We start from the raw sequence: 13624 nt of genomic DNA on the forward strand, positions 1-13624 counted from the left end.
GCCGCAGGCACCACAATAGGCTGGTTCAAGTGAAAAGCCGAAACCACCTTAGGGAGAAAATGAGGACGTGTCCGCAGTTCTGCCCTGTCCGAATGGAAAATCAGATATGGGCTTTTGTACGATAAAGCCGCCAACTCTGAAACTCTCCTGGCTGAAGCCAGGGCCAATAACATGGTTACCTTCCATGTAAGGTATTTTAAATCTACCGATTTTAGAGGCTCAAACCAATGAGATTTGAGAAAATTCAAAACTACGTTCAAATCCCACGGTGCCACTGGAGGCACCATTGGGGGTTGTATATGTAGTACACCTTTGACAAAAGTTTGTACTTCAGGAACTGACGCCAATTCCTTCTGGAAGAAGATTGATAAGGCCGAAATTTGAACTTTAATGGACCCCAATTTTAGGCCCATAGACAATCCTGCTTGCAGGAAATGTAAGAATCGACCCAATTTAAATTCTTCCGTTGGGGCCTTTTTGGCCTCACACCACGCAACATATTTTCGCCAAATGCGGTGATAATGTTGTACAGTCACTTCCTTCCTAGCCTTCATCAAGGTAGGAATAACTTCCTCTGGAATGCCCTTTTCTTTTAGAATCCGGCGTTCAACCGCCATGCCGTCAAACGCAGACGCGGTAAGTCTTGGAACATACAAGGTCCCTGCTGAAGCAGATCCCTTCTTAGAGGTAGAGGCCACGGATCCTCCGTGAGCATCTCTTGAAGTTCCGGATACCAAGTTCTTCTTGGCCAGTCCGGAGCCACTAGTATTGTTCTTACTCCCCTTTTCCGTATAATTCTCAGTACCTTTGGTATGAGAGGCAGAGGAGGGAACACATACACTGACTGGTACACCCACGGTGTTACCAGAGCGTCCACAGCTATTGCCTGAGGGTCTCTTGACCTGGCGCAATATCTGTCCAATTTTTTGTTGAGGCGAGACGCCATCATGTCCACCTTTGGTTTTTCCCAACGGTTCACAATCATGTGGAAGACTTCTGGATGGAGTCCCCACTCTCCCGGGTGAAGGTCGTGTCTGCTGAGGAAATCTGCTTCCCAGTTGTCCACTCCCGGGATGAACACTGCTGACAGTGCTATGACATGATTTTCCGCCCAGCGCAGAATCCTTGCCGCTTCTGTCATTGCTCTTCTGCTTCTCGTGCCGCCTTGTCGGTTTACGTGGGCGACTGCCGTGATGTTGTCCGACTGGATCAACACCGGCTGACCCTGAAGCAGCGGTTTTGCCAGGCTTAGAGCATTGTAGATCGCTCTTAGCTCCAGTATATTTATGTGAAGGGACATCTCCAGGTTTGACCACACGCCCTGGAAGTTCCTTCCCTGTGTGACTGCTCCCCAGCCTCGTAGGCTGGCATCCGTAGTCACCAGGACCCAGTCCTGTATGCCGAATCTGCGGCCCTCTAACAGATGGGCACTCTGCAACCACCACAGGAGAGACAACCTTGTTCTTGGTGACAGTGTTATCCGCTGATGCATGTGCAGATGCGATCCGGACCATTTGTCCAGCAGATCCCACTGAAATGTTCGTGCATGGAATCTGCCAAATGGAATTGCTTCGTAAGAAGCCACCATCTTTCCCAGGACTCTTGTGCATTGATGTACTGACACAGTTCCTGGTTTTAGGAGGTTCCTGACAAGTTCGGATAACTCCCTTGCTTTCTCCTCCGGGAGAAACACCTTTTTCTGAACCGTGTCCAGAATCATTCCCAGGAACAGCAGACGTGTTGTCGGGGTCAATTGAAATTTTGGAAGATTCAGAATCCACCCGTGTTGCTGAAGCACTACCTGGGTTAGTGCTACACCGACTTCCAGCTGTTCTCTGGACTTTGCCCTTATCAGGAGATCGTCCAAGTAAGGGATAATTAATACGCCTTTTCTTCGTAGAAGAACCATCATTTCGGTCATTACCTTGGTAAAGACCCGAGGAGCCGTGGACAAACCAAACGGCAGCGTTTGAAACTGATAATGACAGTCTTGTATCACGAACCTGAGATACCCTTGGTGTGAGGGGTAAATTGGGACATGCAGATAAGCATCTTTTATGTCCAGGGACACCATGAAGTCCCCTTCCTCCAGATTCGCTATCACTGCTCTGAGTGACTCCATCTTGAACTTGAATTTCTGTATGTACAGGTTCAAGGATTTCAGGTTTAGAATAGGTCTTACCGAACCGTCTGGCTTCGGTACCACAAATAGTGTGGAATAATACCCCTTTCCCTGTTGTAGGAGGGGTACCTTGACTATCACCTGCTGAGAATACAGCTTGTGAATGGCTTCCAATACCGACGTCCTTTCTGAGGGAGACGTTGGTAAAGCAGACTTTAGGAACCGGCGAGGGGGAGACCTTTCGAACTCCAACATGTAACCCTGAGATATTATCTGCAGGATCCACGGGTCCACTTGTGAGCGAGCCCACTGATTGCTGAAAATCTTGAGTCGACCCCCCACCGCTCCTGAGTCAGCTTGTAAAGCCCCAGCGTCATGCTGATGGCTTTGTAGAACCCGGGGCGGGCTTCTGGTCCTGGGCAGGGGCTGCTTGCTGCCCTCTCTTACCCTTTCCTCTGCTTCGCGGCAGATAAGACTGTCCTTTTGGTCGCTTGTTTTTATAGGAGCGAAAGGACTGCGGCTGAAAAGACGGTGTCTTTTTCTGTTGGGAGGGGGTCTGAGGTAAAAAAGTGGATTTGCCGGCAGTTGCCGTGGCCACCAGGTCCGAAAGACCGACCCCAAATAATTCCTCTCCTTTATATGGCAATACTTCCATATGCCTTTTGGAATCCGCATCACCTGACCACTGTCGCGTCCATAAACTTCTTCTGGCAGATATGGACATCGCGCTTACCCTTGATGCTAGAGTACAAATATCCCTCTGAGCATCTCGCATATAAAGAAACGCATCCTTTAATTGCTCTAGAGTCAATAAAATACTGTCCCTATCCAGGGTATCAATATTTTCAGTCAGGGAATCCAACCACACTACCCCAGCACTGCACATCCAGGCTGAGGCTATTGCCGGTCGCAGTATAACACCAGTATGTGTGTATATACTCTTCAGTGTAGTTTCCAGCCTCCTATCTGCTGGATCCTTGAGGGCGGCCGTATCAGGAGACGGCAACGCCACTTGCTTTGATAAACGTGTGAGCGCCTTATCCACCCTAGGGGGTGTTTCCCAGCGCGCCCTAACCTCTGGTGGGAAAGGGTATAATGCCAATAACTTCTTGGAAATTAGCAGTTTTCTATCTGGGTTAACCCACGCTTCATCACACACGTCATTCAATTCCTCTGATTCTGGAAAAGCTACAGGTAGTTTTTTCACGCCCCACATAATACCCCTTTTTGAGGTACCAGCAGTATCAGAGATCTGCAAAGCCTCCTTCATTGCCGTGATCATATAACGTGTGGCCCTATTGGAAAATACGTTTGTTTCTTCACCGTCGACACTAGATTCATCTGTGTCGGTACCCGTGTCGACTGACTGAGGTAAGGGACGTTTTACAGCCCCTGACGGTGTCTGAGACGCCTGAGCCGGTACTAACTGGTTTTCCGGCCGTCTCATTTCGTCAACTGACTTTTGTAATGTGCTAACATTATCACGTAATTCCATAACTAAAGCCATCCATTCCGGTGTCGACTCCCTAGGGGGTGACATCACCATTACCGGCAATTGCTCTGCCTCCACACCAACATCGTCCTCATACATGTCGACACACACGTACCGACACACAGCAGCCACACAGGGAATGCTCTAATCGAAGACAGGACCCTCTTAGCCCTTTGGGGAGACAGAGGGAGAGTTTGCCAGCACACACCAAAAGCGCTATAAATGTATATAAACAACCCTAGAAGGTGTTGTTTTTGATATAGGCGCTTTTAATATATCAATATCGCCAAATTATGCCCCCCTTCTCTTTGTTACCCTGTTTCTGTAGTGCAGTGCAGGGGAGAATCCTGGGAGCCTTCCTCACCAGCGGAGCTGAGCAGGAAAATGGCGCTGAGTGCTGAGGAGAATAAGCTCCGCCCCTTTTTCGGCTGGCTTTTCTCCCGGGTTTTAAGAAAACTGGCCTGGGTTAAATACATACATATAGCCTTAATGGCTATATGTGATGTATTTTTCGCCACTAAAGGTATTTAATATTGCTGCCCAGGGCGCCCCCAGCAGCGCCCTGCACCCTCCGTGACTGAATCAGTGAGACGTGTAGCAACAATGGCGCACAGCTGCAGTGCTGTGCGCTACCTTCATGAAGACTGAGGAGTCTTCTGCCGCCTGCTTTCCGGACCTCCGATCTTCAGCGTCTGTAAGGGGGGTCGGCGGCGCGGCTCCGGGACGAACCCCAGGATGACCTGTGTTCCGACTCCCTCTGGAGCTAAGTGTCCAGTAGCCTAAGACTCCAATCCATCCTGCACGCAGGTGAGTTGGAAATCTCTCCCCTAAGTCCCTCGATGCAGTGATCCTGTTGCCAGCAGGATTCACTGAGATTTAAACCTAAAAAAAACTTTGTCTAAGCAGCTCTTTAGGAGAGCCACCTAGATTGCACCCTTCTCGGACGGGCACAAAAACCTAACTGAGGCTTGGAGGAGGGTCATAGGGGGAGGAGCCAGTACACACCATGTGATCCTAAAAGCTTTATTTAGATGTGCCCTGTCTCCTGCGGAGCCCGCTATTCCCCATGGTCCTGACGGAGTCCCAGCATCCACTAGGACGTTAGAGAAATAAATAATCTAACCGCAGCGGGTAAAACACCGACCTATAATATCTCTGCGCACTTACATAGAATTCTGTACAAGGCACCCAGCAATTTGTTTTCCATCCAGGACTGGACATGTTTTAGTGAGGACCTCCAAGCGCGACAGCGTCCGGGGGCTCTGAAGAGAGGCTTCTTACTGGTATTGTTTTAAATTACCCCCGACCACTCCGCCGCGTAACCCCGGGGGTACACGTACCATGGGTTGGGAACCGCTGCTGTAAGAGAAGCTCCCTGATGGTCTCCAGGTGAATGAAGCAGTTCAGTAACCTATTGTTGTATTGCCTGCTGTCTGATCACCCTCCCTCGCTGTAAAGAGACAATCTAACTGCTCAGTTTGGTCACGCACATGGTTATCCAGATAAGATGCGACCTGGCGGCCATTATGCCCCCAAACGCCTGTTGAAGCCTCTTTGTGCTGTCAAATTATGGCTTTATACACAAAGGCCAATAGAGGCTCTTTTCTTTAAATCCTCCCTAGTAAATATCTTCGTAAGCTTAAGGTAATAACTTTCAGGTATCGTATCCACTTTCGGCTTTAGTTACTGCGATATTGGGACAGCTTCATGAGTTTGGTCACAATGAAGGATGGCCAGTTGTCCGCCGGGACTGTCAGCCAGAAAGGCCTTTAAGTGCCAAAGAGGGCAGCACTTAGCTTTGATAGGCCTGTAGTGCTGTACAACAGAAGGGACAGTAAGGGCCAATACCCACCAGAATACGCAGACTGCCACGACACCAGGTTCAGCAGCATTTTCTGCTCGTCCATCAGCTTCTGTAACTGCTCCATCTGCTGCTGTTTCAGTTGCTCTTGTTTCTGCTGCTGGATTTCTTTTAGCTGCAAAGAAAAAATATGATGTACTATAAACAGAATGTTTATCGGACACACATATGCTTCGTACAATAAAGACCTTTGAGAAGGGATTTGAAAATAAACAGACTTGAGTCCACGCAAGTCCGGATGCGGCCGCTTCTCTGGAGTTTTAGCAAAGTGCGAATGCACTTCAGCCAACATACGTAGCTATAGAGCGACAAGTGAGTGATACAGAGTTGCACGTATCTCAGGTGCTTCTCACCGACAGCTGAATGGACGTTGATGGGCAGCAACTGGGCATTGGCACGTAAGACAAGAGTCCCGTGGGTGTGAGTGTGCATGCCATTCTCAGTCACACTTTACTGCACCGAGCATGGGGTAGGCGTATAATGCCGCCAGCACTGATGGCTGCTCTCGCAGTCAGAGGGCTGGTGTGAGAGAAGCCATTATCAGCAGTAATGGCACTCGTGCCCACCCCATTCTGGGTAATGCAGGAACTCCCACAAACCAACAATCCGTGATGCCACATTTGTACAACAGATATTTCTGAGTGACACGGGCATTTAATTAAAATATAAGCACAAAAGCAACAACTCGCCCTCAGCAAAACACAAGCCAATAAATCCTACTTTTCATGGCCTCGAGTGCAGCCATATATTTTCCCTGACGGAACAATGATCAGGGGGATGAGTTATTACATGCAAATTACAAAGTAAACAGTAAAAGCAACATGCTCCATCAGCCATTATCCTCACAACCCTATTACGTTACACACTAGACAGAAATAAAATACACCTTTCACATTACCTGCTCCAGTTTTTTTAAGAGTGGATCGTTCAGTTCTTCCCTCAACACTTCATCTTCTCTGAACAGCGGCCTACTTTGTGGCCAACTCCTACTCCCTTCCCATTCCATGTCTTTATAGGTGGACGTCTGTCCTATTGTATCCAAACGCAATTCCCCAACATGGTCAGACTTCTGTTGCGGTGGTTTATAATCGCCATCCGGCTCTTCCGAAGGGTCCTCACTCAGAACAGCAAGAGGCACCGGCACATGCAAACCTGAGAGGGCACTGGAAGGCCTCGGTGCCTGCAAGTTTTCATGTGATTCCAGATTGGGGAAAGCAGGATTTACAATTACACCCGCACGGGTGATACTGGACATGTACTGTGCCATGAAATTGGGTTCACTGCTGAATTCTGGAGAAGAAATCATTTCTGGCATATTCCACACTTTAGGAACGTTCTATGGAAACTGCACCATTAATTCCATAATGATTCACTCTGGAATCATTAAAATCTAAAATATAGAAAAACAAATAATGTCAATATAATCAGTTGATATAAGTTCAGTTTTTGCAGGAAAATCATTAGGCCACCGGTAGGAAATAGAACACATAAATAGTGGAAGTAACCAAGCACGACTGTTTTCCAGCTGGGTCCCATCTGCTAGGAGATCAAACCTCTGCTCTGTCACTCTCATTGGTGGACAGTGCTACCTATTCCCCACTTAAAGTGGTAGATACCCATTAGACAGTGACTGCTGCTATGATTTTATTGGTGGATATGCTCTGCCCATTATTCACTAGTTACATTGTTGGATAACCACTAAATGGTTTTATGCATTCTGATTGGATGATATTGTTGGTCATTTACCAATCAGTTTTGGGAGGTACCTAGTTAGTGTAACACCTTCCTGGCGATTTCTCTCTGGCAAGGCAGCAGATAGCTCATGACAAGCAAGTAAGCTACCGGGGTCTGCTTTGTAAAGCCAGCAGGGTTCATGGCTCTAAAATATGTAGAAAGCACCACTTCAGGACATGGGCGGAAATTCAGATCTGATCGTAGATTTGCTAAATGTAGAACATCTACGACCAGTTTCTCAGACGTGCGGGAGGGGGGTGCAAAGGAAACCTTTTACCAAGGTAAAACAGGCGCTTGATACGTGGTTGTAACACTAAGCTGCCGCTGAAAAATCAGGTGAGTCACTCCTGGAATAAGATAAACAAAAACAAATAGCGGCGCTAAAATTGAGAAATGACTGGATTGATCTTAATGAAAATATTCATAACATGTAATTCATCAATATAAAACAAACTTAAAATATGAGTTCAACTCATTCATCATGTGCCATAAACAGTGAATATCACGAATGCTTAAATGACTATAAAATTCAAATGACCATAAAAAGTTCAGTGTACACCTTCTTCGCTCCCTTAATTATACTGATTATTGTTGACCACGCATGTCTGATGCCCTACACCCCCCCTCCCCACAAGGGTGCAAAAGCGATACCTGTGCACCTGGCGAGTAGCTCCCTGCCAGCACAGCTCCGGGCCGCTACTCGCCTGGGCACAACGGCTGAGTGTGACGTCACGCAGCCGCCGTAGCCCACCCCCGCAACGGTCCGGACACGCCTCCATTGTCCAGTCCGCACCCTGCCAACGGCGTTCTAACGCCGTTGGCATGACGCGCCCCTCAACCGCTTCTGCCTGTCAATCAGGCAGAGGTGATCGCAGCCCTGAGATGCTTTTAGCATCTCACTGAGCTCCTTGGGTGCGCACGCGGGTGCACTCCAGATAGGGATTCAGACTACGATCGTTGCCGCTGCAGCGATCGCAGTCTGAATTAGAGCCATAGTGCCAAGCTGCTTCTTTTTGCTGTAAAGAGGAAATCAATGTATAACTTATACGAGCATGAGAAATCAATGTATAACTTATACGAGCATGAGAAGACATTTCTGGAAATTCAGTATTGTTACCAAGAGATTAGTAAGTGTATAACAGCAGTCTGACTTGTGAGCTGACTTGGGTTGTTATAGTAGAGGGCTCGTTCCGAGGCAGCTCATCCACTACATATAACATGGGTACTGTGTAGCAAAGAAAAAACAATAAATAGGTTATAATTAAACAAGCAAGTTTAGAAGGTGACTGATACATTTTAACCCAGCTAAGTTGCTCAGCAAGGGTGGAGCTGCGTAATAAACCTGGCCTGACTGCATTGGTTAGTGCTTTCCATGGGCAGATCCGACTCTAGGCATAGGCAAACTAGGCAATGCCTAGGGCATTTGGTATTCATAGGGGCACCAGTAGCTTCTGCAGATTAAAATGATATGCGGCATGCCTATATTCTGTGTGTAACTGAGACTGTATCTGCATACGAAATGCTACGTTGCAGTGTATTCCTGGAAATCACTGTAATGTAGCATTTCATATGCAGATACAGCCAGCTTACTCGTGCCAGGCATGTCCTGCAGAACTAGCGGCAGTGTTAGGGGGCACCAGCCAAAATCTTGCCTAGGGCATCATATTGGTTAGGGCAGGCTCTGGACCATGGGCATTCATTATCGGATGTAGGATGTGCCGTGGACTTGGAATTCTGAGTCCCGGGGGGGGGGAGGGGGGGGGGGGTGTCACATGGCACCAGGGCTGCCATCAGAAATTGTGTGGCCCGGGACTGACAAAATAGACAGGGCCCCTGCCTCAAAAAAAAAAGAAGAAAGAAAAAAAAAATTCTGCTGTACCTCTCCACCCCTGTGTGATGTTACATATAGGTGGAGCATAGCAGACCTACAGGAATGGTTCACAGAGAGCTCATGCACAGGGAAGGCTTGTTTTAAGAAGTCCTCCCTCTGCATCAGCCTGCTGTTGTTTTATAGCCTGGTGCAGCTCTGCAGGTATTGGCAGTAGGAGCCAGGGGTGGGCCCTCCTCTCTGTAAGGGCCCGGGACACCAGTCCCTACAGTCCCCCCCATGATGGCTGCCCTGCATGGCACACCCGTCACACATACATTATACTAACCTCTCCAGAGTCCAGTACTGCAGAAATCACAATGATTTTCCTAGAGATTTGCATATTTGCAGTAGTGACACTGACACAGTGCCAAATTCTACTCAGCGACTGCGCTGGTGTGAGGGGGCACGCAGAGACTGCACATGCGCACCCTCCCCTCTTACCGCCCCTGTTGTTTCAACTTAAACAGAACCTGCATTTACTATAAACATAAAAGCTGTTGGATCAAAAGTCTATTTGTGGAGCGCATCTTGTGCGGTTTGAGCTGTGAACATGCGCCAGAACCTGCGTGCAATGCAGGGCCATACTGAATGCATCTCCACTTGAGGTTGAACAGGAATAAACTCACGCAGGCTAAAGGTGCATACACACGGAGCGATATAACTGAGCGATTTTGACTATATAGTCAAAATCGCTCAGAAAGTTAGTGCATATCTCTCCACGTGTACACAGCCAGCGATAGCGATGCGCGTCCCCGCCAGGTCGCTATCGCTGCTAAAAATAGACTGTGCAGGCAGGTCAATTTTGGCTAGGTCGCTGGAAAAGAAAAAGCATCCCCTTGCTTAAATGAGTTAGCCAAAATCGCCCATAGCCAAAATCGCTGGTAAAGTTAGTCAAAATCTCCTACTGCCAGTTCAAGGGAAATCTCTCAGTCAAAATCTCTCCGTGTGTATGCACCTTAAGTACAGTGAGGAGGACGAGTCTACAGGATTGTGGGTGATGCATCCTTGTGCGTATTACACCTATTCACAGACTAATCGCTTTGTACCAGGACTAACCCTGGTGATAGTGCACACTGATAATGACAGCTGTGACACGTCTACAGCACTGCATGTCGGTGAATAGCTGCATTTAGTTCCATGCACGCTATGCCGGACAATTATGGGCAACTTGCATGTCATTCCGTTATTAGGCCCACACTGAGCAGGGAGAGGGGTTTCCCTATACAGCACTTCCTGCTTACTTCCACGTTTATTCTCTCCGCAAAAGAGGATCTGAATACATTACTCCCATAACACAGTAACCTGTCTATAATGTAAGTTTTCTCTGATGTTTTACATTGGTCATTTAAAAAGAGGACACACAATACTAGAGGAGTGTTTCTAATGACCGCTGTTGTGTCAACATCGTTAAACACTAATTGAGGACTCTGTCAACATAGATGTACAAAGACCCACATTCATAGTATTGTAAAAGGTTATGTCAGATATCCTCAGGCAAAGAGGAACATTGGGGCAGATGTATCAAACATGAAGAAGGACTGAAGAAGCAGTGATAAGTGCAAGGTGATAACGCATCAGCCAATCAGTTTCTGTCATTTTTCAAATCCGTAATGATTGGCTGATGCGTTATCATCACTTTGCGCTTATCAATTAGATTAATGTTACTTTTAACTCAGTCTCATACTCAAGGGATAGCAAGCAAATACTAGGATCCCAATTTTTAGTAACAATAACAAAAAAACAGTTGAATGTTACTAAATACAACATGATTACAATTTCCAACAACTTTGCAGCAGATCATTAAACAATACTGTGACAGCATCATTAGGTGGAATGCATGCACAGCAATGTTAGGTGCAGACATATGGGCCAGTATTTCATGCTAAACCCTTACCAACGCTTTTATTTGTATTTATAAATATAACCTATAGGTCCTATGCACACAACGCTGCAGTGCCAGCGACACAGTGTGAGTGTATGGGAAAAGTGCATATAGGCACACTGCGGCAATTACATCTCCAGATTCATAGTGCACAGTAACTTTTAATCTACTTACCTCCAATACCTGCTGCGCTGTAGCTGCTGCCCAGTCTCCCAGGCACAGAACAAGTATTAAATACCCAGTTACTCTTTACTATTGCCAAGCCCAGTGCAAACAAAGCTGTACACACCAGTGCGCCGCGAGGGATACCGGGAAATGTAGTCCTGTGCTCTGATCCGGGTAGAAGATGTGAACCGATTAGAGAGGAGGAAGTGCCTACGTCTCCCAGCAGCCCCTGCGAAAAGTACGTTAAGTGATGCAAAGGATGCCGGGTGTGGTCGCCGGCGGGAGAAGAGATTCCTCTGGCGCTCAGGGCTATCAGCTCCTGTATAGTAATGTGACCTGTCTGTGTTCCCCTGTCTGTGCGGGCACCGGGCTATCTGTGTCTGCCCCCCGTCTGTGCGGGCACGGGGTTACTTGTGTGGGCCCCTCTCTTTGCGGGCACGGGGTTACCTATGTGCATACTTGCCTACCTGACCCTCTCCATGAGGGAGAAAATGCTCTGTTCCTGGACTTTCCTGGTAATGTATGATTGCCATCACCTGTGGTGAAACACCTTTCTTATCAATTAACTAGCTCACCACAGGTGATGGCAATCATACATTACCAGGAAAGTCCAGGAACAGAGCATTTTCTCCCTCATGGAGAGGGTCAGGAAGGCAAGTATGCCTATGTGACCCCATCTTTGTGGCCACGGGCTTACCTGTGTGTTCCCATCTGTGCTGGCACGGGGTTACCTGTGTGTTCCCATCTGTGCTGGCACGGGGTTACCTGTGTGTTCCCCCGTATGTGTTGGCAGGGGTTACCTGTGTGTTCCCATGTCTGTGCGGGCACAGGGTTACCTGTGTGTGTTCCCCTGTATGTGCGGGCACGGGGTTACCTGTGTGTGCCCATGGCTGTGCTGGCAGGGGTTACCTGTGTGTTCCCCTGTATGTGCGGGCACGGGGTTACCTGTGTGTTCCCCCGTATGTGCTGGCAGGGGTTACCTGTGTGTTCCCATCTGTGCTGGCACGGGGTAACTGTGTTCCCCCATATGTGCTGGCACGGGGTAACTGTGTGTTCCCCCGTATGTGCTGGCAGGGGTTACCTGTGTGTTCCCATGTCTGTGCGGGCACGAGGTTACCTGTGTGTGTTCCCCCGTATGTGCTGGCAGGGGTTACCTGTGTGTTCCCATCTGTGCTGGCACGGGGTTACCTGTGTGTTCCCATCTGTGCTGGCACGGGGTAACTGTGTTCCCCCGTATGTGCTGGCAGGGGTTACCTGTGTGTTCCCATCTGTGCTGGCACGGGGTAACTGTGTTCCCCCGTATGTGCTGGCAGGGGTTACCTGTGTGTTCCCATGTCTGTGCGGGCACGGGGTTACCTGTGTGTGTTCCCCCGTATGTGCTGGCAGGGGTTACCTGTGTGTTCCCATCTGTGCTGGCACGGGGTTACCTGTGTGTTCCCATCTGTGCTGGCACGGGGTTACCTGTGTGTTCCCATCTGTGCTGGCACGGGGTTACCTGTGTGTTCCCATCTGTGCTGGCACGGGGTTACCTGTGTGTTCCCCCGTATGTGCTGGCAGGGGTTACCTGTGTGTTCCCATGTCTGTGCGGGCACAGGGTTAACGGTGTGTGTTCCCCCGTATGTGCTGGCAGGGGTTACCTGTGTGTTCCCATCTGTGCTGGCACGGGGTTACCTGTGTGTTCCCATCTGTGCTGGCACGGGGTAACTGTGTTCCCCCGTATGTGCTGGCACGGGTTACCTGTGTGTTCCCATCTGTGCTGGCAGGGGTTACCACCTGTGTGTTCCCCTGTATGTGCGGGCACAGGGTTACATGTGTGTTCCCCTGTTGTATGTGCGGGCACAGGGTTACCTGTGTGTGTCCTGGTTTGTGCTGGCACGGGATTACCGGTGTGTGTCCCCGTCTGTGCGGGAACGGGGTTACCTGTGTGTGTTCCCATGTCTGTGCGGGCACGGGGTTACCTGTGTGTTCCCATGTCTGTGCGGGCACGGGATTACCTGTGTGTTCCCATGTCTGTGCGGGCACGGGGTTACCTGTGTGTGTCCTGGTCTGTGCAGGCACGGGGTTACCTGTGTGTGTCCCGGTCTGTGCTGGCACGGAGTTACCTGTGTGTGTGTCCCGGTCTGTGCTGGCACGGGGTTACCTGTGTGTGTCCCGGTATGTGCGGGCACGGGGTTACCTGTGTGTTCCCCCGTCTGCTGGCACGGGGTTACCTGTGTGTGTCCCGGTATGTGCGGGCACGGGGTTACCTGTGTGTGTCCTGGTCTGTGCTAGCACGGAGTTACCTGTGTGTGTGTCCCGGTCTGTGCTGGCACGGGGTTACCTGTGTGTGTCCCGGTATGTGCGGGCACGGGGTTACCTGTGTGCTCCCCCGTCTGCTGGCACGGGGTTACCTGTGTGTGCGCGCCCCCATCCATTAGCGAATTTCCCATAAGACACGTGAAGCACGGGGTTAAATCCGCTCCTGTCCCCATCTGCACAGGATTGGCTGTGTGTGTCTC

The 13624-nt window shown here is 49.2% G+C and overlaps 1 protein-coding gene across 3 annotated transcripts in view; it reads right to left on the reverse strand.

Annotated features, from left to right (window-relative positions):
- CENPJ (centromere protein J) overlaps nt 1-11581 on the reverse strand; it is a 74606-nt gene extending 63025 nt beyond the window's left edge. The window contains exons 1-3 of one of the 3 annotated variants that reach the window (XM_063951620.1): nt 11251-11581; nt 6374-6865; nt 5467-5590 (exon numbers count right to left, since the gene is read on the reverse strand). In XM_063951620.1, coding sequence (XP_063807690.1) covers nt 5467-5590; nt 6374-6790 — 541 coding nt within the window. In that variant the 5' untranslated portion in view covers nt 6791-6865; nt 11251-11581. Of the gene's footprint in view, nt 1-5466; nt 5591-6373; nt 6866-8326; nt 8399-11135 lie in introns of those variants that run through there. The other 2 variants (XM_063951619.1, XM_063951621.1) reach the window with 2 other exon arrangements.
- Nucleotides 11582-13624: the final 2043 nt, after the last annotated feature.

This window comes from Pseudophryne corroboree, chromosome 2 (genome assembly GCF_028390025.1).
Source record: "Pseudophryne corroboree isolate aPseCor3 chromosome 2, aPseCor3.hap2, whole genome shotgun sequence".
NCBI lineage: Eukaryota > Metazoa > Chordata > Amphibia > Anura > Myobatrachidae > Pseudophryne > Pseudophryne corroboree.